The 26,269-nt window shown below is 44.8% G+C and overlaps 2 protein-coding genes across 2 annotated transcripts in view; one reads left to right on the forward strand and one right to left on the reverse strand.

Moving 5' to 3' along the window:
* il1rapl1a (interleukin 1 receptor accessory protein-like 1a) overlaps window positions 1–15,920 on the forward strand; it is a 188,068-nt gene extending 172,148 nt beyond the window's left edge. Inside the window, exons 8-11 of the mRNA XM_061692438.1 lie at window positions 5,927–6,072; window positions 9,313–9,459; window positions 11,432–11,602; window positions 15,199–15,920. Of these exons, the coding sequence (XP_061548422.1) occupies window positions 5,927–6,072; window positions 9,313–9,459; window positions 11,432–11,602; window positions 15,199–15,920 (1,186 nt within the window). The remainder of the gene's footprint in view (window positions 1–5,926; window positions 6,073–9,312; window positions 9,460–11,431; window positions 11,603–15,198) is intronic.
* Window positions 15,921–20,576: 4,656 nt separating this feature from the next.
* nr0b1 (nuclear receptor subfamily 0, group B, member 1) lies at window positions 20,577–24,869 on the reverse strand. The gene is made up of 2 exons (XM_061692439.1): window positions 23,874–24,869; window positions 20,577–22,405 (listed from the first exon to the last, which is right to left on the reverse strand). The coding sequence occupies exons 1-2, from the start codon at window positions 24,646–24,648 to the stop codon at window positions 22,164–22,166; spliced, it is 1,017 nt and encodes a 338-aa protein (XP_061548423.1). The 5' UTR covers window positions 24,649–24,869; the 3' UTR covers window positions 20,577–22,163.
* Between the last annotated feature and the right edge of the window lie 1,400 nt (window positions 24,870–26,269).

Here is a 26,269-nt window from a genome sequence, read left to right on the forward strand (position 1 = left end):
AAATAAGGACTTTACAACAATTTCCTGCGACGGCTTCTGTTGTTGTAATGGTGAATTCCAGCCTGGGGTGACACAAGTTACATCTTATAGCTTTAAACTGGAGGAGTATTCCTCTGACAATAATGTTAACTGACATTGAGCAATATTACGCTCATAATTCGAGAATATTCACACCGCTATTAACCAGACAATTAAATTGGAGAAGTACCATTGATCAAGTTAAATTAGCAAACTAACGCATAGATTGAATATTTTTCGCCATACACAATTATTCATCAATATCAGAGGTTATAATTTTGACATTTATACATTATTGACATCTGCTTAAAGTTGAGTAATGAGCAGTTAGTGTTTAGCCGATAATTAGTATGGAGACGATTAACTGACGCTCAGTTAAATTAGCAAACAAAGGTTAGCAAACATAGAGGTTGCACTTATAATATTAATGAGAAAAGCGGATCACAACTGCCGTGCCTTAACGTTACGTAGTGTCGCAAGAATATGTATATATATTGTATTAATAATATACATTTTCTTCTAAATTTACATTCGCCCAGTATTATTTGTCACAAACCTGCAAGGATCTATCCCAAAGCTTAGTGTCCTAATAGGCTGTAGTACCAGCGCCCAGAGAAATGACATCCAGCCCGTGTAAAATTAATTTGCATGTTTCGGCCTATTGACTCCAAATGACTGAAAGCCACGATTTTCCCGTGACGCATTTTGCCTCATTCTGAGCAGCTGCTGGTCTGCATTTATTTTGCTGTAATGTGGCCTCAACTTGGTATTCATGAGTTAAAATGAAGAAAATAGCGTTGATGTCGCCTCGGCGGCTCGGCATATTAGCATACTGATGTCAGTGTTGCTGCATCGATTATGTGTCGCCACCTTAACTGCAATCACCAGAAGGTTTTGTCACAAGTCCAATGCAGTGTAAGTAACTTAGTGAATGCAGAAATGTGACAAAACTAACATCTCAGCAGTGTTTGGAGCTACAAGAGCGCACCTCAACTTTAATAAATGATGGTCTTTATTTCATTTGCACCAGTGCCCCAAGTGTCGTACAATTTGGAAATTTACGAGAAGAAATATGCAACAAAGTTGGCCCGAAAACAAGAAGTGTGGCAATTTCACAAGTTTGCTATTTCTCAGTTTAGCATGCGTGAAACGTATGTTTTGCTGTTGCTTAGGCGTTTGTCCGCCCCCACTTGCGCGACGTACACAAACTCGCGTTCGGAGCAATAAGACTCCAGCGGGTCCCAATGAAGTTCAGAGTTTTTCAGCGCTATGCCAACCGGAGATATTGCGACACTGAGCTACCGGCGGTAGCTAACCTTCTGTATTAGCATTAGCTACTAACTCTTTTGCGCGTCATAACCAAAGCAAGAGTTAGATTGTTTTGATGCTTTGACTTAATGATGCACTTTTTAGTCTTGGGTGGCATTTTGACATTGTAATGTTACAAATTATTCGATTTTTTTTTTTTTTTTTTTGAAATAATAATAATAATGCATCGGAAATTCAGATGTAAATCCACATACAGCAAAGACACATACAGTGTGCCTTCCACTAACAACCCAGGCTGAACTAGCTCCTCCCCTGACATGCAAAGCTTGTCTCTTAGTCAAGATGCATTATGTCAACACACTTCACTGACACCGTGAAATGTACAAGACCACAAAAAGACTGTAGTTAACGATAGGTTTCGGAAAAAAAATAAAAATTGGTGAATTCATGAAAAGTGAAGTGCCAATATGCGGGGAATTACTGCACCAGAAATATAGTAGTCAATGAGACCCGCTACCTTTTTTGAAACAATCATTGTTTTTGTGAATATTGGAATAAAATCAATGAGTTGTATAATATTTTCTCCCTGTGTCACTGCTGGGTAAATGTATTTAACATAGAGGTAACACAAATTTAAAAAGTGGGATTATAAAAGTAACAAAAATGTGTTTTGAACTAAATCAATTGGATTTGATGTCAAACATAACATAAAATGAACTGTGGTTAAGTTTTTTTTACACGTTTATGGGTGTTGAAAATGAAAAAAAAAAAGAAAAAAAGAAAATGCCTGTACAGTTAGTTAATCAAGCTGGTATGATGACCACAGTTTCACCCTGAAACAGATTATTTCTGTTTCCACAATTTTTGATGTGTCAAATGTTGTCATCTTTTGCTATCTACTGTTCTCCTTCCAGTCCTTTTACATTGCTCGCTGTTTTGCTCGTGAATGTTGCTTAATGCGCTGTTAAACAGGACATTCAGCACGTAGCCCAAAAAAAAGACTCACTTTGGCGTCTACTTCTCCAAGATTTCCAAAATGAGCTAATTTCCAATGCGTCTTCCTCACGCATGATAAAAGCCATTTTAAAAAACAAGTCGCTCGGGCGCTCGGCGTGCGTGTTCGCCATTAGGGCTGTTTGGAGCGGCTGCAGTTCTGGCGGAGACGGCCCCTGTCAGATGGTTAACAACCACCATTTTTCACACCGCCACCACTTGTGCTATCTCCCTGTGCGCGCTCACCTCCAGCAGCACACAGACGGGCGAGAGAGGCTGAGGGATTGAACGGAGGGCGAGCGTATCCGAGGCGCATCTGGGATGTGTTAGCGCGGCAATATGAATATGCGAGGGAAATAAATCTCCCTTTAAGCAACCCGCTCTCACTCCTGGATTCCCCCAAATGCGCAGTAATATTCCTCGCGGTGGATCAATAAAGTATGTGACCAATCGCCCTGCGTTACTAATTTTGCTACCGTCGGCTTTTTCCCCATCCAGCCGAGGCCTCGAGTTTCCGCCAATAAAAGTCATCCGGCGATATGGAGGGCGCACTCGAGAGGAGGGACGGGAGCGTCTTCGCGCTCGTCCTGCAGCCGACTGCACGCACGTCGGCCTTCGTTACAAATGCATGGAACCCGCGCTTTTCAGCGCAACAGCTCACTGCTGCCATTTATGCGCGCAGGACTCTCTAAGTTATTGATCCAGGCGAGCTCGTTTCTATGAGCCCATAAATTCTCATTTGCGGGGACAGTGCCACCGTCGCTGTCATAGCACGGACCAATGGACATTAGCATAGCGTGCGAGGTGGATTCATAAATTTGCAAAACAAAATCCTCCGCCGCATTTTGTTCAAGAGGGTGATCGAAGTGCCGCTGACCCACTTCGGATGGTGTTTTGTGGGCGCATTAATAAATGGATTGAGTTTGAAATTAATCACTTAAGCAGCAAACACTGACTGCACTAATGAGGAAGTAACGCGACGCTAATGCGCCCGCAGCAGCCACTGAATCAATGCACTCGTTTGTACTTCTCCATGAACTGCACTTCACACACTTTTACCAAACATTTACGTGCAATTACACAAGTCTGACGCATTGACTTGGGGTCAGCTGAATATTCGGTACACCTGCACAAGCTACCACGGGCCAGTACATCAGAAATCCTATCACTATCAGTGAGATATTCATTTAACAATATATTATTGTGGTTGCAGTTTGCAGTATTACGTCACTGAATGATTGGGATTTTTTTTGCTCCTCTCATGTAGCTTGCGCACAATCGTAACTGCTCCGAAAAGTACGCATGTCTGGAAAAAGAAAATGGGAGAAATGAAGAGAAATGAGCGAAACTGTCAAAAAATAAATACCTTGTCCTGACATTGCCCATTTAGCCAGCTCTGGACCTAAATTACGGTCAATTGTGTTGGCTTAGTTTTTGTGTAATATGCCGAATGGAACAAAATAGACGGTATTTATCAATCCTCTGAATTATGTCAACTCAATGCAAAAGGCCACTATTTACCCGTAAATAAGTTAGCAAGATTACGCACAAACTACACGTGAAACTCAGTGGAGGGGTCTTTTGACAGTGACACGGATAGTTCACTGTTACCTAGCAGGCTAGCTAGCGTCCTTGCTAAATTCCTAAATAAATGAGCAAACATTTGACACGTCTGCCACAAACCCGACGATGGAGGTTTGGTTCCCCGTCTGTGACCTTCGAAATAACGGAGCGACTACGCCACAACGTAGCCTTGCCGTCTTGTCTTTAGCTGGCAATTATTGACAGCATCTGCTCTATTTATCCTCCTCGTCCACAGATTCTGTCAGATTAATTTGGGATATTTTTGGGGAGTTTTTGTCCCCGTTTCAGCTCAGGACAGTTTCAGTCAACGACGTTTCTTCCACGCAGACGTATCGCGACGAATCCTATTGTTCACAAACATGAAATGGGCTATTGCACTTCATTAGATGCGCAGGTGGACCAAATGAAGTCTGCGTTTCTTTCGCTGCATTTCTTTTTGTGTGTCTGCATCACACGCTCAACTTTGCCTCCTCTCCTCCATTAGCGATGCAGGTTGCCATTTTACGTTAGCCGTGCCTGCAGGTGAACCGGGATCCTTCAACGTATCCCAGAATCCCTTGAGGCGAGACTTGGGGGAGATGAATTATTTCTCTTTTTTTTTTAAACCACAAACCAGACGTAGAAATATCGCGAGTCCGTGGCGCACTTTCAATTACTGGTGCCAAAGCGGCACAGCTCGCCGTCCTTATGCGCAGTTTATCGGCTCGAAGGCTACAGAGTGAGTGAGAGAGAGTTGAGGGCTGCTGGAGTCATTATGCCCACCTACACACACACACACACAGACACACGCACACACACTGCCTTCTTCTCAGCCTCTTTAACACATCGTGCCAATGACGCATGGCCGCCTCACTCGGCTCAGCCGCCGCTCGCGCACAAACACGCGGGATGGCTTTCTCCTTTGCACTTCGCCTTTGTGCAGAGGCTGCTTTCAAAGTGGGCTAAGTAGAAGTGTTTGCGCTAGCGGGACGCTAGCCCCGTTCTCCCCTCCATCAGCCCGGGCGGCGACGCTCATTTACTTTATGGAATATTACATCCTCGCCGCTCGCCGTTACCATGGCAGCCGCTAAAAAAAGATTTTCTTCTCATCGCCATTATTTGATTCCCTTCCTTCGTCCCTCTGTAGCACGTGGTCTTGTGGAAGAACCTTTATTGAGTTTCATATCTCATATGTTTTGAGTGCAGGCGAAGAAATGTACATACTTTGATGCGGGGACATTTTGGGGATCTTCACGTTGTCAAGAAAGACCACCTGAAAAGTAAAAGGAATCAAGGGAATGTATCATGTCTTGTTTTTAATCAAGTTTTGCAAGAAGAAGAAAATTTAAACTTTATTAGCGTCGGGGGAGTGGAGTTGATTTTTTTGGGGGGGGGGGGGGGGGGGGTGATTTCAATTTGAATTGGTTAATTTGCAGAAAGCTGGCAGCATGGTGATCAAGCGGTTTAAACGTCCGCTTCACAGTTCTGACAGTTTGGACCAGTCCAGCGTGTAAAACCGCCTCCCCGCATTTCAAAGTCAGTCGGGATCGGCGCCAGCGCTCTCGCGCCCTCATAAGGATAAGCCCAATAGAAAATGGATGCCGGAAACTGAAATGCGAGACAGTGGGACTTCCAACACTATCCGCTACCTTGGACCATTCCAAATCATAGAAATTCAATCAGTCTTGTACAAATAATCAGTTTCAAACTTAACTAGTAGTAATTGTTGTGTTGTGTTAATGTTGATGATTCTAGCTGTAACGCTGTGATTTCTTTCTTTTTTTTCAAAAAAGTTGAAACCAACCACCTCAGGCTGTATTTTCGTAAACGGTGCAAATGCCGGCGTATCGTGAATTTGGATTTCTGTGCCAATCTGTCGCTGCCTTAGGAATGGAACTGTTCCATATACACATTCCAATTATGAAACTGTCAATTTCTGTGTTGCCTTTCCTACCACTTCGCTATGTCCGTACACTTTTTAAGAAGCGATTGCAAGTTCCTGCACACTAACAAATGACTAAGAGAATTATTATTATTATTATGAAATAATATATGTATTTCAATTTTTTGGGGGCTCTCACAGGATCGTCAAGAAGCATCTGGGCGAGCAGGAAGTGGCCATCTCCCTGACCATCGACTCACTGGAGGAGGAGGATCTGGGAAATTATTCGTGTTACGTGGAGAACGGCAACGGCCGCCGCCAGGCTAGCGTGCAGCTCTTCCGGAAGGGTGAGGACGGAACATTCACGACGGGCGACGTGCACTTTGGGAATCTCGTCCGAGACGTCATGTCAAGGTTGAGAAATGCTTTTGTTGCTCTTTGCAACAGCCGCCTTCAAGTCTTTGTTAAAGCCACATAAAGGCATTATTAATCAATCAAATGGAACTATGAATCATTTTTCACATATTTAATGTTGAGTCCTCCAAAACCTTTCTCCTGAATTAGCAATACTTATTGAAGGTCCGGTACAAAAACGGCATACTGCATTTATCTTGTTTTTTTCCTTCCAAACTTTGTGCTCTCATACTTAATGTTTTATTTTCACTGCAATCATGTTACAACTTTCTTCATAGAAATGTACAACGTGTTCCTGTAAATTGCATTTTATCATAATTTTACAACTTTTTTCCCTCATCATTTTACTTATTTTCACTGTGGCAACACGACAACATTTGTTACACAACTTACCAATACTTTTTCTTATAATATGATGGCATCTTTCATGCGGCGTTGTGACTTATTGCCCAGACATTTTTCACATAACTGCAATTTGTTTCTTGCAACTTTGTGACTTTCTTTCTCTTAACTCTAAGACGGTTTTCCTTGAATCGTTTGACTTTTTCTGCGTCACATTGCAATTTCTTTTGACATAACTTTCAACAGTCCTGACTTCTTTTTCAACTTTGAGGTTACAGACGCGCGCAATTAACAAGTTTGCGCAGCGGCCTAAGAATACAATGCCACGTGGCACAAAAACATTTTCTCTTTTACTGCCATTGGTCGTCGGATTATTTTATAATTACGGCCGAGAAGTGTTTCCCATACAAACGTTGACCGCAATGATAAGTTTACGACTTAGTTTAGGTGAGTGAACTACGGCGCATTCCGACTAGCGTACAAATCGGTGTGCCGCCGAAGGAACGGAACTCGGCCGTAAACTAAATATGAAATATGAGCGCGCCAATATATTCGAAAAATCTCTCAGTATGCAGCGGTGCAGTTGTTCCTCACTGTAAACTACAACCGCAGTAATTCTAAATTATAACGTCGCAATCCATGCTGGGCGTTATTATTAGATCTTATTATCTAAGCTTTTGAAGTGAAAATAACTCGATTGTGCAGTTTTTCCATTCGCCACCCCCAGATTAAAAAAAAAATAAAAAAACATGTTTTGATAGTTTAGCATCTTGTCTCCCTGCTGTTATCAGAATCTCTGTGAGAGGTTTTTGAAGACACAGCAATGGTGCTTGAGTTGGTCACGACACATCAACAACTGGTGACGGTGTGTGTGCAGCAGCAGCAGCAGCAACAAAGAGGAGATGTGCTTCCAACGACCGGAAGAAAGTCCAATCCTCGCGCTCATTCTGTCCCTCTCCCTCTCCTCACTCACTTCACGTTCTGATGTTTATTTCATGTCGCTCCCGACTCCCTTGATGCAACACCGCCAAACTTCCCAGCTGTCTCGTGCAACCACTTCTGCCGAATGAAATTGTCCGAGCCACTTTGACTGCTGATTTAGTGGAACGATACAGTCCAAGACACTGGAGCACCTTTTTGAAATTCTCTAATTCTATGAGATGAAAGATCAAATTTCAAGTCATTTTATGAAGATGTGCTATATATTTGCTGTTTACTGTTGAGGACATTTCTTAATTTAAGGGAGTATAAACAACACAACACTCGTTAAATGTGGAATGATCAAATGTTGATTGCGTACGTGTGACGGCTCACTCGGCATGCTTAATTGTCAACAAGTGTAAAAAGAAGTTAGCCATTGTAGTAAAGAAATAAAATACTCATCGACGAGTCGCTATGCCTTCCCAATTTCGACGCTGAAGCTCGCGCCGTTTTTTTACAATTATCTTGACTTCAATTCTTTCTTTTATCGACCTGGCACGACGTCTAAAATAGCTGTGGTTTTGTAGTGGACCTAATATGTGCTAATACAAAGAGCGCAAACGCTTCCGGCGGCAGCCGTCCGGGGCCTTCGCCGACAAAGATTGAAAGTGCAGAAGTTGTTTTGCGGAGGGAAGCAGGTAAACGCTGCTTTAATTCACAACATAAGTCATCCCTCCCCATGCGAAGACGCTGGGGAGATTGGGAGGAGATAATAGAGAAGAGGAATGAGCGGAGAAATGCAGCGAGGGGGGCGGAGGAGTACGGCGGGGGCGGGGGGGGGCGGTCATTATAAGCGGCAAAGACCGGAGGGACGTCGGTGCCGCGAGGAAAGCCAGCCGTCTCGTTTTTAAAATGCCCGACGTGGAAGGCGGCCCGAGCTCAGCGCTGTTTCACCGCCGCGCCGACCAAATGAATCCACTTTCTGCTCATCGCTTTCTATTTGTCTTGGGCTCCCCCGTGCGCCGTCATCTCTCCCGCACCCGTGAGCCTCTCGCGTCCGCCCGCCGATGACGGATGCCGCCTCGCCGGGAGCTTAGCTTCCCCCGATACCGATGACGCTTCGGTCCGGGGAGTGAAGACGTAACCGAGTGGATGACTGTCAGCTTTAAGTTGCGTATCCGGAAGCCCAGCTACTTAGAATTGAGGCCCGAATCAAAAGAGGGACATTTGTACGAAGAAAATGCTGAATTCAGTAGAATTGTAAATGTGGATGTCCTACACACGCGCTACTTCTCAAAAATGTCAGCGCTAAAGTTCGCTTCAGACATTTGAGTCTATTGTTAAAGGATCCAAAACTATCTGACAGAAACGATCCCGCGTTTTCAGTGGGGGGCTGGTCCTGGTCCTGGTCCTGGTCCTGGTCCTGGTCCTGGTCCTGGTCAAGGTCAAGGTCAAGGTCAGTCAACCCGTGACCATGTCAAAGTAACCTCACGCAAGGTAATGAACCCGCGCTTCCTTCTGAAGCCCCCGTAAAAGGCACCAGAGCCCCCACAAAGGCCATCGGGGACCACGTCAAGAGTAAAACCTTCAGTCCTGGTCTACAACTTCGCCCCGATTCCCACCGCGAGTAAGCGATGTTTCTAATTGCCCATAGATGCCTCAAGATGAGGGCAAAGCACTACTTTTGTCGAAATGAAGCCCCTCGACTCACTTCCTCAGTTCCTTGGCAGCATGGTGCCACAAGATGGCGCCGACACAATTACTTTCATATTAGACGGGGCTTGGCCTGAGCGCAAAAACATTGAATTGGGGGAGCGAATAATGGACAACAGGTTCCCCCAAAAAAATCAAACAATGCCTTGTGTGTGTGTGTGTGTGTGTGTGTGTGCGTATGCGTATGTGTTCCTCAGCAGAGCTCATGTACACGGTGGAGCTGGCCGGGGGTCTCGGGGCCATCCTGCTGCTGCTCATCTTCCTCGTCTCGCTCTACAAATGCTACAGGATTGAGCTGATGCTCTTCTACAGGCGGCACTTCGGCAGTGATGACCCGGACGGGGGTAAACGGCATTTTCCCTTTCTTGAAAGCTTGAAATGCGCTACAAATATTCCAGCGGTGGGCCGAACAAGAAGCACTGACCCCGCGTTTACAACCTGAATCCTAATATTTTCTACCTGACATTGTATGAATTGATCCCCCAAAATGTATTCTTTTCATTTGGTGGCCTTTTTTGGTTGTTACATTGTTACGTCGTTTGTTTGCCCGATCAGATTTCAGCATCTTTGCACGGCCACGTCAGTCCAGTCGCCTTCAGAATCGGGAGTGCTGACCGATGTCACTTCGATTCTATTAGCAATGGGATTGTTTCTTTAATTCATCAGTTTTCAAATTCGCTATTTTGCATTTTCTGAATGGTCGGCATTCATTTTCATCCTACCAACGTATTTGACATGCAAATGTTTCTGTTTCGACCCCATTGAGAACTGGCTTTTATTTTCAATCAGTGAAGAAGAAACTATATCTTATTGTTTAGAAATATGTTTATTTGATGAACAAAACAGGAATATCCTGACAAGCAGAAAATGATTTTATTAGTTATTTGCAATCGACATTTCAGAAAATCGACGCTTTCCCTTGGGCTCCGATTGGAGCACAATACGAAAATTGCCGCTGTGTCATTTTATCTGACATTACCTTGAAATTTTAGGTTGCTCCGTTTATTTTAGAACAAGCTGATGTAGATGACCATACCGCTACAAGACAGGCACTGGAGTGTTTTTAATATTCGTGTGGCACCTTACAGAATTCCGACGAAAGGTACCAAAGACACCTTGCCGTCTGTGTACAAATGTTGAAATATAAGCGGGGGTGCGGCTTTAGATAACGACGCCTTCTGCCACGCTGACTCTAGTTCTATTGGGGTGGTCTTATTCTGATGAAAGAGCTCAGGCAAAAATGTCCACAGTTGCTGAATTGGCATTCTTGTGAACTTTTTGTTTCCTCTGCAGAACGCGCTCGCTTTCGGAATCGTCTTTTTGAAAATTCCGTCCTTTTCACACGTTCTGTCAAGCTCGTGAGTCGTGGATGAAACATTGTTTTGTTGTCCAAAAAAAACTTTCGCATGATGAAGTCATAGCGTCGGGGGCGCGCCGGTACAAGCTGTTTTGATTCCCGCAACTTTGCTAGGTGGTTAATTTGCAAGGTCGGTTGCTATTTTGAGACGGCGCGTTTGATGTTGCCGTCCTGCTGAGCGCAAGCAGCCCGACGTGGCCTTCCTCTCCGGTCGTTTCAAAGCGGAACGTGTTCCTCAAAGACTTGGTGAAAAAGCCCCTCTTTCCTTTTCGGTTGGCCCGTATTCCAGCTTCCGCTGAGAATAATGACGAGGACTTACTGAACATGTCACAACTAATACTTTGTTCCGGTCGTCTATTTTCTGCCTGTTCGCGTCGTTCCGCCGCCTTGTGGGAAATCATTTCTGTATCTCCTCCACCAATTTCACCACAGGAATGTGTGCATTGTGAAGATGTTGCTTCCCCGAGTTTGCATTAAAGGGCTTACTTGCGGTGTGTTGCCATCGCCCTGGCAACTGGTGTCACATCCTCAGCCAGTGACGTGCTGTGAGCTTCTTGGCTGCTGAGGCACCGACCGACATGGCAGTCAGATTTAATGTGAAAAAGGATTATTTCTTGGTTTTCCTTTGTTGTTATTGTTTGTGCCTTCTATGGAAATGATTTTCTTCAGCCTCCTAATTGGCTACAGTGACCTTATAGTCGCGTGTAGAATGCAGCCGACAGCCTGGATTCCCCCCAATATGGCCAGTATTGATTTTTTCCCCCTTGACCGTAAAACAATAACCTGTGAATATAGAGAGTGTTCCTGCACAAAGCCGAAGCCGCGCGTGAAACATCGATTGGCCTCGTCTTAACACCGACACACGTTGGAGACGTTGGCCTCAGGTCCGACAGACCTCGAGAGGCCCGGCGTTAGATGTGGAAATTGACGCAATATAAAAGCCCCTCTTGTTCTTCCAGAAAACAAGGACTATGACGCCTACCTGTCCTACACCAAAGTGGACCCTGACCAGTGGAGCCAGGAGACCCGGGAGGAGGAACGCTTCGCCCTGGAGATTCTCCCTGACGTGCTGGAGAAGCATTACGGCTACAAACTCTTCATCCCCGACCGGGACCTCATTCCAACCGGAAGTAAGCGGCGAGTTGCTTTGGTCGATGCTGTCGCGCCTTTTCATGTTGAGTGTTTTTGTGTCTTTTGGGTTTTTGTCTCGTGTTTTGCGGACATTGTTCCTCAAGGCTTCAAAGCCCCCCTCGCTTCTCCTGGAATGTTTATTGTCGAGTGTCATACGGCGCACGTTGGAAGCTGACCACATTTCTCATCTTGCGTGCCTCGGCCCATGCATTTTTTAACCACTAAAAATTCCATCTGAACATATTCGGTGCTTGGGAGGCTGTCTGAGGCACTAGCACATAGCGTGCTCTAGTTACCAGCGATGCAACGTGTTTGTGCTGTCGGCTTCATGCGGAACAGATGAAACGCAAACACGTCCTGGTCGGACCATACAGAATTAAACATCAGTAGGAAATGTGTTGGAGGCTCCGAGTCGTCGCTGACTGCGCTGCCGCTTTCCTTTTAGTCAAAGCAAAATGACTGCCAGCGTAAGCAATCACGGCGGATGAATGTCCAATCGAGGGGCTTGTGATCGAATCAAACGTGAAATGAGAGATCAATGAGAGCAGATGAGGCAACTTTGACGAACGCTGTTCTTGTGTCGAGCATGTGTTTGCGTGTCCTGTGTTGTGTGTTCTTGACCTGAATGTCAACATGTTTATGTTTAGGTCTCACCACTGAGCATTACCAGGATGACACGCGGCTCTTTGGAGGTACTTTGCCCTCGAATGTTTTTACATGCTCAACAATCATCAAGTTTAAATCATCACGGGACAATACAGATAGAGGAACCTCAACTTTAGCCAGGGTACACACATACCAATTTTTTAAATGTTCCCTCACAGACGGAGGGCAAACAAACAAAAAAAATACTTGCTGATCTTTGTTTTGTGTGGTGTACTTGAGACACAGCACAGCACAGCACAGCACACCACACACATATCTCCACCAACAACTGAGTTGGTGGAGAACTACCCTCAACCACGTCTGGTGTAGTACCAAGACTGTCCTGTGATGGGCAGAAGAGAGCGTCCAGACAGCCAGAAAATCAAGCGAAGAAGAGCACAAGCAGTCGTGGTAGTAGTTGTAGTAGTAGAGGGAAAATACAGTAATCTAGGCTAACTGTTACTGTTCAAACGCTTCTCGTCATTTTTATTGTGCTCCCTACAGGATGATCACTCAGGATAATCTTCTAGAGGTATGCGACAATCGCTCCTTTGATCGGAAGGGGGCGGGGGGTGCGCAAATCAGGGCCGATTATCGGTATGTGTGTACCCCACTTGAACTTGTAGCTTAGTCAGTCACCTCCTGCTATTCATTGTGCAACCTTTTCTTTGGATCCGCCCTTTATTTGCTGACACCCCACATTAATCACCACAAACGCTTGAAACTGCTTGCAAGACGGGAAAAAAAAAAAAAAAAGAAGATGCGCTTTAGAATTGACAGTGAACGCTCATTTATCGCAAGCAATATGTTCCAGACTCACTTGCAAATAGATGAAAATCTGACATAGTAAGACCATATTCAAAAGTTGTTGTTTTTATAAACAGCAGTTTATAAAGTTTTATTACTTCCACACGCTTGAAACAGATTTGAACATATTCAATATATGTTTTTGAAATCATGAAACTGCTTAAAGGATCATTATTTTATATTCATACTGACTTTTGGTTGCATTTTAAACAGTATGTATTTGTTTTCAAGTTAAGAATCGGTAAACCCATAAAAAAACAATCAGTATAAACTGCAGATTTCTGCAATATAGCAGAAATTCTACGACGGACAAGTACCTGGAGATACTTTCCACACACAAACAAAATCTGTCGTTGGCGAACGCAATATAACAGGGGAACCCCCCCCCCCCCCCCATTTGCCCATAGGAAATAATTGAAATCGAACCTGGCCAAATTTTGTTCACTGTGCAGACAATGTTTTAAGTAACATTTTAGTGTAAAAAGTTCATCACTTACTAGTAAGCAAGCGAGATCAGCTAAGTTCACTTCTAACTCCATGTTCAAACATTTTTCTACACATTTTGGTCAAACACAATTGTACCACGAGGCACGAGCGATTGATTTTAGAGGCGGTCGATATGTGACCCAAACGACCACTGTTCAACCTCACAATTTTCTATCAGCTGCATTTTTATGCTTACAATATTTTGCTTGCCTTGAAGCTACAGTCCCTTACTCCAGTAAGAGAAAAACATGTTTCTCTGCCAAAGCCTTAAAAAGACAATCGCTCTGATTTATGGATCCAAACTTGGAACTGATTGGTCGCAACAGAGACGCCAGTAAATTGAAGACTATGTGATAAAACCTTCAACCATCTTGGGTGGGTTATCTGGAGAAAATTGGTCCCCTAGCGCCAGCAAACCCACATTAGGTGTTGTTTCATCGGTACGGAACAATACAGGTGTCCTTGCATTTCCTCGGTTCCGTTCCTCCGGTTTCAACGTGACCCAAATTCGCCCGTACGGCGGAATGTGTCGGTATGCAAACGTGGTATGCTTTCGGTACATCAAATTCAAAACAGTAAGTACGGCGGCGCCTTCTTGTCCAGCGCGTTGACGTGTTTTTACGCCGTCGTCGGATGCCGTTCACAAGCTCACAATGTCGGGAATGTCGTTACTCAAGGGCCCCTGTAATCGCTTCAAAGTCCTTAAGAAGAATGTGGGTCGCAAATTGTGGCCGATAGTGACAAATTGATGGCCCTGAAATGATGAGTGGCACTCGAAAGCAATAGGGTTCTTCCTTAAACACAACTAGTAGATTATTTGAAGATCAATGAAGAACTGAGACGATTAGAACGGACCTACTCATTGCCCCATCACTTGACATCGTTGCAGTAATGCGACGCCGCGTATTGACAAGAACACTCGTACAGCCGTCGTGGTTCGGCGCATTCAGATAATCGCATGCTTAGCATCTGGGACACGGACGATTGCTTTTGGAGATGGGGACCGAGCCCTGACACAAATTGTGAAATAACGTGAGAAACCAATTACGGTACTACTACTGGGCTTAGCTGGCATCTGATGGCATGTTGAGGATGTCAGAAAGGGCACACCAATTGATTATAGGTGTGCATATATTCCACGGGGGGGGGGGGACTAAACAAAGACAGTAGACACCTGCATAGTGTGGAATCGCCTATGTGCGGATATTTTTTTCAAATTTTAAAACAATTTTTTGACTTTTTTTTTTTTTCAATTTTAGTATTTCGTTTTTTTTTTCTATTTTATTTTTATTTATTTATTTTTTTTATGGGTTCACCAAACTTGAAATTGGGGGTTAAAAAAAAATAGTTGTGGGCGTCGATTAACTGCAGATTTTCGCTACTCGCAAATTGCGGTGGTCCGCTACACGTGAATTCATAAATAGTGAAGTGCCAATATGCGGAGGGGGGGGGGTAATTGTGCGTCGGAAGCAGGCCGACTTCAAACCCCCCGGTGAAAATGTGACGTAGATGTCTGGCGCGAAACGGGCTGTTGTCTCGTGTCCAACTGTGCGTGTGTGTATTGTTCAGTGTTGTCCCTCGTCCTGCAACAAGAAAACCCCTTCCACGATGCCACCGCCGGAACGTCTTTTTTGACCAGCCTTCCCGTTTCCCGCAGCTTACATCGAGGACGTGGCGCGCTGCGTGGATCAGAGCAAGCGGCTCATCATCGTCATGACGCCCAACTACGTGGTGCGGCGCGGCTGGAGCATCTTCGAGCTGGAGACGCGCCTGCGCAACATGCTGGTCACCGGCGAGATCAAGGTGATCCTCATCGAGTGCGCCGAGCTGCGCGGCATCATGAATTACCAGGAGGTGGAGGCCCTCAAGCACACCATCAAGACCCTCACCGTCATCAAGTGGCGCGGCCCCAAGAGCAACAAGCTACACTCCAAGTTCTGGAAGCAGCTGCAGTACGAGATGCCTTTCAGGCGCACCGAGCCCATGCTGGGCCACGAGCCGGCGCTGGACGTCAGCGAGCGGGGCGCCTTCGGCGAGCTGCAGACCGTCTCGGCCATCTCCATGGCGGCGGCCACCTCCACCGCCATGGCCACCGCCCACCCGGAGCTGCGCTCGTCCTTCCACAACTCCTACCACACCACCGTCAGGCAGAAACACTACTACCGCAGCTACGAGTACGACGTGCCCGCGGGGGGCACCCTGCCGCCGCTGTCGTCGCTGGGGAGCCAGCACACCTACTGCAACATCCCCCTGACGCTGCTCAACGGGCAGAGGCCGCCCGGGAAGAGCCGCGAGCACAGCCTGGAGGAGGCGCACGCCAACAACGCCATGCTGCCCCTGCTGCCCCGCGAGACCAGCATCTCCAGCGTCATCTGGTAACCCGCCGCAGAGTCGACGGGCCGCCAGTCCTTTTTTTTTTCGTTTTGTTTTTTGGGTTTTTTTTTTTTTTTTGCTTTCTCAAGGGGAGACTAAGTTTTCCACGGACGCTCTGTTAAGGGTTCTTTTCTACGTGGAGATTTGTAATCATCAAAGGACACTCACGTGGAAGAGCGCGCGCGCACACACACACACACGCACACACACTTCCATCCCCGCGAAAGGAAAACAGGGTCTAATGTACATATTTCGCCGTTCATTTGTAGCATTCCTCTTATGTTTTCTCATTCACACGTCTGTTGCCTTCTCCATCCTAGGAGTTTGATTTAACTTCCAGAGGTGTATATTTTTTATCACTTTTCTTTCTTTTTTTACTGCTTTAATGCCCATGTGCTTGTTTGCAAAGCCAGTTATGCAGTGTACTCTTTCATTTAAAATCTTTGTATTCTTTTTAGGTTTTCCTGGACATTTTATCAGCTTCCAGGAGCTGTAACGACTTCTTTTTGGTGTCTTTTGACCTGTAAAAGGTGTATCTTCTTTTTTAAAAAAAACAAAAAAACAACAACAAAAAAGGAATATCAACAACAACAACAACAACAACTAAAATCATAGAATATGCAAAAATAAAAAGTGAGGGGCTGAGAAGAAGGAGGCGGGGCTTGTCCACACCAATCAGCTCCCCGCAGCAGAAGACGACGACGAAGACGACGTTTGGTATTTTCTATTCGAGACGCTGTTTGAGAATGCCTCACCTTAGAAAAAAAAGAAAGTGTAGATTATTTTAAAAAAAATAACTCTATTTTTATAAGCGGTTGCCTGAGGAGTCACATTTTTGCTTCATCCACCAAGGGAGGACATTTCAGTGTTTTCTACACGACTTTTGAATCCCACATAAACTCAAATATTTTTCATTGTTTGTTTGTTTTTAAAAGGAAAAAAAAAAACAATAGTCACATTCTGATAACTGCTTTGGTTTCCTATGTAACAATAATTCATGTTTAAGGCAAGAAAAAGAGTACATTTGTGTTTGGGGGAAAAGACTTTAGATATATTTGAAGGTGTGACTTTTTTGAGTATGCATAGCAAATAGATATGTATTCTATATATAATATAGATATTTATATCAATATATAAACACAATTTTCACGCGGAGAGAAATGTCTATCTTTATAGGAACACAAATCATGATCCGTTGCCCTTATACTTTCTCACTGCACATTAAAAACAACTTTGATTTCCTCTGCAGGCCTCCCCTTTTGTGTAAACCTCCAGGTGGCGCTAGACACTTTACACGTCTAATGAGCAAAAAAAACGTCTTTTCATTGCCATTTGCTTGAATGACTCTTTTATATTTCCTCCGCTCACCGACGCTATTGTTCACACACTGACTTTGAAGGACACACGTGCAATTTTTCGCACTCGGTCAAGGGGGGCGTCGAGTTCCGTATCATGCGAATGCCAACTACCGCTTTTGTTACCATGACGACCAGAGGCGGCACTCCGCCAAAGTGAGGGCTGCACGGTGTTGCCAACGTGGCGGCTTTGATGCTAGTTTTGCCCCCCTAAAAAGTGTCGAGCAATGTATTATTATTCTTTTTGTTATTGGAAACAAAACCCGGTTCTTTTGCTGATCATCTTGAGAAAGGAGTTAATGATCAGGCTGAGAATGAAACAAAAAGTGATCCAGTGCACTGGAGATCGTTTTATGAGAGTCTCACCAGACCGATCTCCCTCTTCCGGGATCGATCTTCCTTTATCCTGTGTCTCACTCTGCCCACAAAGTGTGGGGCATTTCCATCTGTTGTCTCAGGCGCATTGGCCCTGACCTTAGGTGTTGTTTCGAAACACTTCATCATCTTTTGCTCAAATAAAGTGTGTCAGTAATTGCTCACATGACAAAAAAACGTTCAGGCGATGTTTAAAGCAGTGACAAAGATATCATATCTCACAGTGGTTATTGTGTAAATTAGCCTCACTGTTATGTAACATCAGGGCAGAAGTTCCGAACAGCTCGCTCACAGACAGACTTCCAAAAATAGGGAGCAAAAAAAAAAAAAAAACATTTCATTTGTTGTGTAATTTTACACTCGATGGGTGGGCCGGCACTCCACAGACCCAAATATTTGCATCCAAACAAAAAAGTCAAAAGTCAGTTAAATGCCAATTTCATGCATTCATTCATTCACCTTCCGTTCCGCTTGTCCTCGCGCGGGTCGCGGGCGTGCTGGAGCCTATCCCAGCAATCTTCGGGCGAGAGGAGGGGTACACCCTGAAGCTTCAAATAAGCTCCCACGCATGTTTTTGGGATGTGGGAGGAAACCGGAGTGCCCGGAGAAAACCCACGCAGGCACGGGGAGAACATTGCGGGGCCTGTGTGGAGAGATTGAACCCCGGTCCCCAGAACTGTGAGGCGGATGTGCTAAGAGCTCATTTGAACTCTGTTGCTAACCAAAACAGCAGAAAGCAAAAGCACGTAAAGCCTGCGTGTCATATGAATTCAAGTGCTGTCGTAAAGTTCCCGGCGACCCTGATGAGGACAAGCGCCATGTACAATTGCCTTTGTCATTGAGTTCCTTAGCATGTAAGTATAAAACAAATCAAGTAAGTATGCTCCGTATGTACAGGTCAATATGTCCATCTTTAAAATAAGTAAAACCACAATGACCCCGTAAAAAGCGATGGTGCTGTCTGTCGGAAGATCCTGTGGTCATTTGGACAATTAAAACGAGCAGACTTCCTGTCAGCTTTGCAGCCGGCTCCCACTTCAGATCGATACTTGAACTTCCTGCTCGGGAACGCCCGCTGCGCCTATTGACAAGTAAGTGGACAAAGACACGAAAGGATGTCTTCTCACTACTTTTGCGCAAGTCTTCTTCATAAACGTTGTGAGTCTTCCGTCCTGGTTGTTTGCCTACCGCCAAACGGTGCCATCTCCTGGGCTTGCACGCACACATCGGGCAACATTGCGGATGGTAAACAACACAACAGTCTGCAGAGGCAAGAAGTGAAAGTAAAAGTGGGACAAAAGCGCACACAGCCCAAAAGTGGACTTACTTATTACGCTAACAGTGTGTACACAAATGCCTGCGTGTCCATTTACTTCTTGAAACCATAACCCTCTTTGGAAACCCTCATTTGAAACCCTCGCCCTGTTTTGAAACCCTACTTGGAAACACTAACCCTGCCTTGAAACATTCATTTGAAAGCCGAAGTCTGTTTTGAAACCCTAACCATATTGTAAAACCCGTCTTTGAAACCCAAACCCAGTTTGGAAACCCTACTTTCAAGTCTTAACCCTGTTTTAAAACCCTAATTTGAAACCCTAACCAATGTTTAAAACCTTACTTCGAAAACCCGATCCTGTTTTGAAGCCCTAAATTGAAACCCTAACCCTGTTTTGAAATGCTTCTTTGAAAAACTAACACTATTTTGAAATCCGAATTTGAAACCCTAATCCTGTTTTGAAACCCTACTTTAAAGCCTTAACCCTGTTTTAAAACGCTCATTTGAAACCCTAACCCTGTTTTGAAACCCTACTTGGAAACACTAAACCTGTTTTGAAACCCTAACCCTGTTTAGAAACCCTACCTTGTATCCCTAAGCTTGTATTCAAACCCTAATTTGACACCCTACCCTGAAGTGGAGCGGATGCTGTCCGTCCCAAGACTTTGGTCCACATTGCTTTGCGTAAACAGGAGCAGATACACAACAGGAAGTCCTTTTTATTCACGCACACAAAAACATACAAATACAGTTGTCCTACACACACACACACAGACACACACAGGTTGACTGTTGAACGTTGGCACCCAGCTGGACGTTTACTGGGAGACAGAAGATTCATATTTTTTTATTATTATTACTCACAGCACTTACCTACATTTGACCACCAGGGGGTGGAGTAGCTCTGTCGTCAAATGTTTCAACCAGCTAATAGCTATATATTATATTATGATGACTATTATTATGATATCAATAAAAAAAACAAAAAGTTACAAAACATTTTTTTTAAATATATATAGTATTATTATTATATAGGTCTTTCGATTAATAATAATAAAAAAAAGTTAGTCTTTTTTTCTAAAAGTCAATTATTGTTGTCGTGATTTAAAAAGTGAATACTAGAAAGTGATTTGGTTCATTGTGTAATGCGAAATGTTCCTTATTGCTTTGTGACATTTAAAAGGAACACGTACACACCGACATGACTTACTTACGCACACGCACACACACACACAGAGAGAGAGAGAGAGAGAGAGGGAGAGAGAGAGAGAGAGAGAGAGAGAGAGAGAGAGAGAGCCTGCAACCAGAGGTCATTCCCTGAACTTCCTTCTAATCAAGCAGTAAAGGCCATTTCCATTTTTCTATCCCAAATCAAGCGTTGCTTTCGATTACAGCGTATCAGCTTTTAAGCCATCGCCACATTCGTGCACACGACGTTAACGGGCACAAAGTTTTTGGGACGCGGCATCCCGTCCTATCTGCACTTCGGATGTGACCTCCGCGAGCGCGACAACGTCATCAACTCGCCACTTTTGTCTTGGTGTGCACTCGCCCAAAACACTTTCTGCACTGCAGGATGCAAATATTGTACGTTCAAACACAATTCGAAGTGAACTGCTCCATGTCGACTGTTGAAAACAACTTTATTAGTCCCACCTAAAATAATAGTTTCCCCGCTTTTCGAACACACCGGGCTGTCATCGTGTCATGACAATAGCACTCTGACGATACACTTCGAATCTCAGAGGGCTATCAGGGCCTTACTGAAGGGGGGGGGGGGGTCTGAATAGTGTCATACTGTCAACAATTACAAAAAAAAAAAATTTAAATCCAACATATTATGACAATACAACTGTGAAAAGAAGATAGCACATTGTAACAATAGCTATATTTTGTCGAACGAAAAATGTAATATCATGACAATAAAGTTTTTTTTTTTTCAAGAAAAGAATATATATATATATATATGACGACAGTGAAATCCTTTTTCCTTCTCAATAATAAAAAAAAAGTTTTAATGTTTTGTTTTCGGGGAGATAAAGCATTCTGTGAAGTCAATTTTTTATGACAATAAAAATTCACATTTCAGAGGGGGGGAGGGGGAAAGTGTAATGTGTCTATTAATAAAGTTTTTTTTGAAGGAAAAAAATCAAATGATTGTCATACCCATTTTTTAAGGTGTGGTATTATGGCAATGCTGTACATTCATATATTTTGGGGGGGAAATGGTGTATTGTATGATACATTTGGATTTCGTTTTGGAAAAAATGCATAATATAGCAATAAAGGGTTTTTTGTTTGTTTTTTTAAAAAAAAAGGCCTAATGTGCCAGTCCAGGGTGTAGCCTTCCTTTCACTCAAAGTCAGTTGGGGTGAGGCACCTGCAGCCACGGTAGAATAAGATTGGAAAAGCCATAACAACATTTTTTTTTTTTTTTTTTTTTTTTTTTGAGGAACTTTTTTTTTTTTTTTGAAAAATGTAAAACGACAGTAACCTGAATACAAATCCAACAATATAACTTTAAAGATGTCATTTTTGGTTTTCTTAAAAAAAAAAAGAGAAACATTTCCCAGCTTCCATCCAAAACCTGGTGTGGAATATTTCCTATAAAAGGATGTGTTGTCGCACTCTGGTGGTCTTGAGTTGCACTTTGTTTGGGTCCATACACAAGACACTTCATTAGGTACACTCGCATGTTCTAATGGCACTGAATCCGAACTGAATCCGCCATTCTGCCTTTACGGAGGTAACGAATATGGATTTTGGTGATCATTTTGCATTGCATTGCATTGTGCAGGTGTTCCTAATGTTGCGCTTATTCCAGTGAACTGCAGCATCCTGCAGGTTCACATTCGTCAGAATGGAGCTTTATCAAAACGTAAACAAAGCGGCTCGCCCCAAGCATTGTGACCCGAATTTGCTGAAGGGAACCGCGTGAGTTTTATCAGCCGTTTATCTGGCCGGAGGTCAGCTGACGCCGTGGAAAGTGTGTCAAGAACAGCAGTGGAACAACAACACTCCAGGGAGTTTATTTTAGAAAAATAGTTTATGTAACAAATAAGTTAAGCTAGGAATTACAGCGGCTGCTTTAGATGCGGCGTCCATGATGACTCGAAGCATTCACGCGCACTCGTCCCTTTGTGGGGGGAGGGGGGGGAAAGCGCTTAGAATTACTGGTCCAATAAGAGCCGACGGGCAGTACATCAGGCAACCGCAAGGTCACCTCAACTGGGATGCGGTTCCTTACTTCCCGTAGAACATCTCCATGAGCACCTCCTCGATGTCGACGCTGCCGATGATGGGCTTGAAGAAGAGCTGGGCCACCGCCGACGGGCTGATGGAGCTCAGCACCGACAGGGCGACGAGCAGCTTGGCGAAGCGCGTGGCGTCCTCGCGGTGGATCAGCCGCACGTGCTCGTTGAGGGCCTGGTGGGCCTCGCGCCGCAGCGACCGGATGTACGGCAGGCAGCGAAGACCCTCCAGGTCTGGAAAGACGAGCTTCGGTGAGATGCGGGGAAACTCGGGAGGAACTTACGCACGACTCCACAAGCTAAAAGCTCCCAAATGTTGATCTTGATGGATGCAGCGCACTTCTTCAGCGATCCATATAACAGTGTGTGTGTGCGCGCGCGCGTGCGTGCGTGTGCGTGTGTCATTGTCATTGTAAAACTGCACTGCATCATACTGACAACTGGCTTTTTTTTGTTTGCTCTCGTCACGCTTTCACGTGGTGAACCAAATATTACCAACAATTCTGCAACAAAAGATGACGACGACATTTGCCGAGCATAATCGCGCCAAATATTGCTCGCGTAGTACACAATGAACATATGATGAAAATGCATTCTCGAGGAATGAACATGTATTTAGAGTTCATCATTTCATGTATACCTGCATTTATTTATCTATTAAAAAAAAAAAAAAAAGTCAAATAAGCATAACAAAATATTCAATTAAATTTGGATATAGATTTTTTTTAAAAAAATACTAGTTGAATATTTTTTACATTTTTTTATACCTTGTTTATTCAAATGTTATGTAACAGGTGTGCCTAATATTGTGGCCAATTCACTTCCAAAATAAATTTCATCGACGTTCAATATTTCGGTTTGACTTGAATAAAAAAAAAAAATGGTGTGTTTGACCCATGGACATTTTCCCACAAGACATTTGTCCAAAACTGTATTTTTAGGTTCATATAATACATAAAACATTACATTATTACATTATTAGAATCAATGATTGAAAAAAAAAAAAAAATATTCAGTGTGTTCATTTTCAATCATTAAGTATAACAAGTAATAAAACTAAATTTGAATATAATAAAATAAAAATTATATATATATATATATATATATATATAAGTATAATTAAAATGTCATTCAGCGTCACTCTGCTATTATATTTGTATTAACAGTCGCGTGCATCAATAGACGCAGCGCCGCCATTCCATATTGAAAACAAAAAAACATAAATGCAAAGTAACTTTAGGAACGCACTACCTGTATTGTGGACAAATGGCACTTTTCTCGGGAAGCTTTTTGATCACTTTCTTGGAATTATTTCGTGAAATGTCGTATTTTATAAATGAAAAGTAAAGTGCATATAAAAAGTCATAAATGTGTCAATTCAAATACATTCTTCACAAATGTTAATGTATTGATTTTTAGTCATTTGTTGTCTTGCTATATTGGGGGGGGGGGGAACTTGAAAGGCACATCATCATGATATTGTGCTCAAATAAAAATACAATTAAAATTCCTGTCTTGTGAATATTAATTTGATGGCTGCTTATCCAAAAGTGGAGGAAAAGTCTACCTAATTTCAAAGATGTTCTTTTTTTATGACTTTGTAAACGGGTGTGGTTCGGGACGGCAATTTTGGGGTGCCCCTTTCACGTGACGCGCGCAGAGTTTCCCCCCCGTAGAGCCGGGCCTGGAGCGACGGACGTACCCGGGTTGAAGAGCACGGCTCCCTTCAGGTAGGCGTACTCCTTGGTGCTGATGTCCACGCTCCAGCACTTCTTCAGGAAGCCTTTAATGGCTTCGATGTCGGCCAAGGACACGCCGGCTCCTGCGCCTGGACTCGAACCGGCCGCCGCCTCGCTCTGGCTCTGGGTCTGGGTCTGGCTCTGGCTCTGGCTCTGGCTCTGGCTCTGGCTCTGGCTCGGTTTCGGGCTCTGGGGCGCCCCGGTGAGGATCCGCTGCAGCAGGCTCGGCTCCACGGTCTCGGCGGTCTCGAAGTCCACGCGGTCCTGTGCCAGCCCGAGCACCAGCAGGGGCGCCCAGCCGCTCCGGATCAGGACCACCTGCTCGTCCTCGGGCAGCTCCCTGAAGCACGGCACGTTCTTGACGAAGCGCAGCGTCTTGACCAGGATGGCGGAGGCGGCTTTGCACGTCACCTGCGGGGTGCGCAGGACGCCGCGGCGCCGCGTGGCCCCGCAGGAGCACGCCCCGTGCTGCTGCTGCTGCTGCTGCTGCTGCTGCCTGGGCTCCTGGAGCCGCCACGCCGGCCCGGAGGCTCCAGAAGAGGCGGCGGGCGGGGACGAGGAGGTTCTGTGGCTGTGGAGTAAGTTGTGCAGTGTTTCATGCTGCTGTTGTTGCTCCTCTCTGTCACTCTTGAGGATGCTGTAGAGGATGCTGTCGCCGCCGCCGCCGCCGCCTCCGCCTCCGCCGCCGCCGCGGTGCCTCGCACCCCGACAGCGGCAGCCTTCAGGCGTGGTGGCCATGACCGCTGGGCCGGGGAGCACGGCGCGTCTCTCGGCGGACGTCAGTGCGGAGGAGGCGCCGTTTTGTTTTGCAGCGCCGAGTGAAGGGCGACGCGCTTTTTGTGTGTGTGTGTGGGGGGGGGGGGGGGGGGGGGGGGCTGGGGGGGCTCCCGTGTGTGCCTGCACTTTCTCCGCTTCCGATCACACTCTATTTTCCCACCTCCCACAAGCTCTCTGGCACCTCCCTCCTCTCTCTCTCTCTCTCTCTCTCTCTCTCTCTCTCTCTTTCTCTCTCTCGGAAGAAGTACTCGCACCCTGTACTTGAGTCAGGGGCTATTTAGTCATTTGGGGGATCAAGGTAACCCAATCGCGGGGCCCCTCCGCATTCGCGTATTGCAAAAAAGTTTCCAAATTAAGACTTATAATCAAGTTTAAAAAGTGTCAATTTGAGAAAATCGGCCTACAACCCTCAATTGCAATGAAGGAGGCCCGTTGTGGAAAACAGAATACTGTGGTGACCCACGAGAGGGAGACATTTACCAGGGGCATGTATCTTCAAGGCAGTTGGCTTCAAAGGGAGTGGTTGCAGTTTGGATGTGGAGTAAAGTCACATGACTGGTTCTCATCTCCCCGTCTTACCACGATTCTCAAATCCTAGTCAACCGAATACACTACAAAGACAAGATAGTTCGTGTTCAAACTGATCAATTGACTTACCTGGTTAAATAAAGGTACAATCATAATTAAATACACCAAAAATGGTGCTCGTCATGATTGGGTACAAACAAAAAAAACCTTGAAAGGCTCAGTTGTTCACAAGGAAGGTTGGGGCGAGGTTCGCCAGGTCATCAACAACGGCGTGAGCAAATAGTCCAACAGTTTAAGAGCAATGTTTCTCAAGCGACAATTGCAAGGAATTTATGGATTTGTTCCTCATCTACCGTTCATAATATCAAAAGATTCAGAGAATCAGAAGAAATGTACGCACATAAGCGGCAATGCCAAAAACCAACAGCGAATGCCCGTGACCTTCCAACCCTGAGGTGGCACTGCATTTAAAAAAAAAAATAATAATAATAATAATCATTGTTGTGTAGAGCAGAGGTGCCAAACTGTTTTTTGTTGTGGGCCACATTGTTAATGGTTTCCCTTGGAAGGCCGTTATCACTGCGAAACCATATAAATTAGGGCTGCACAGTATTTTGTTTGCGCATCGTCATGGCAATGTACATGTGCGCAGCGGCCACATCGCCCGGTCTGCTGCGATGTTGGTGGACTGCAATATACAGTCAATCAACTGTCGTACTCGAGCGGCTCCAACCACCCGAGACAAATTCCTTGTGTGTTTTTGACACACTAGGCAAATAAAGAGGAGTCCGATTCTGATTAAATAAGAGACAAAGCGTGCTTGCTTTCGGATTTTTATCGTCACTCCTACCTTGAAAAAACTGCTACACTCACAAAGCGTCAACGTATCCTCTCTGCTCTGCAGGAACGTTGACCATTAGTGGCGCTCAGTTGGGGACCTTCTCTGCCTCCTCTTCTTGCTCTTAACCACAAAGCATCTCTTCAAGTAAACCTCTGTGCTCCCTGGCATGCGGTGGCACAAGGCGGTACTACACTGAAGGCGCGCGACTCTAAA

The sequence above is a fragment of the Phycodurus eques genome, chromosome 12, assembly GCF_024500275.1.
Source record: "Phycodurus eques isolate BA_2022a chromosome 12, UOR_Pequ_1.1, whole genome shotgun sequence".
Taxonomy (NCBI): domain Eukaryota; kingdom Metazoa; phylum Chordata; class Actinopteri; order Syngnathiformes; family Syngnathidae; genus Phycodurus; species Phycodurus eques.

Bases quoted from the DNA above. Each gene is read 5' to 3' on its own strand.
- nr0b1 (XM_061692439.1), bottom strand. From the start codon at position 24,648: ATGGCCACCACGCCTGAAGGCTGCCGCTGTCGGGGTGCGAGGCACCGC. The intron at 22,406-23,873 runs GTACGTCCGTCG...TCGTCTTTCCAG, and splicing joins AGCCGTGCTCTTCAACCCGG to ACCTGGAGGGTCTTCGCTGC.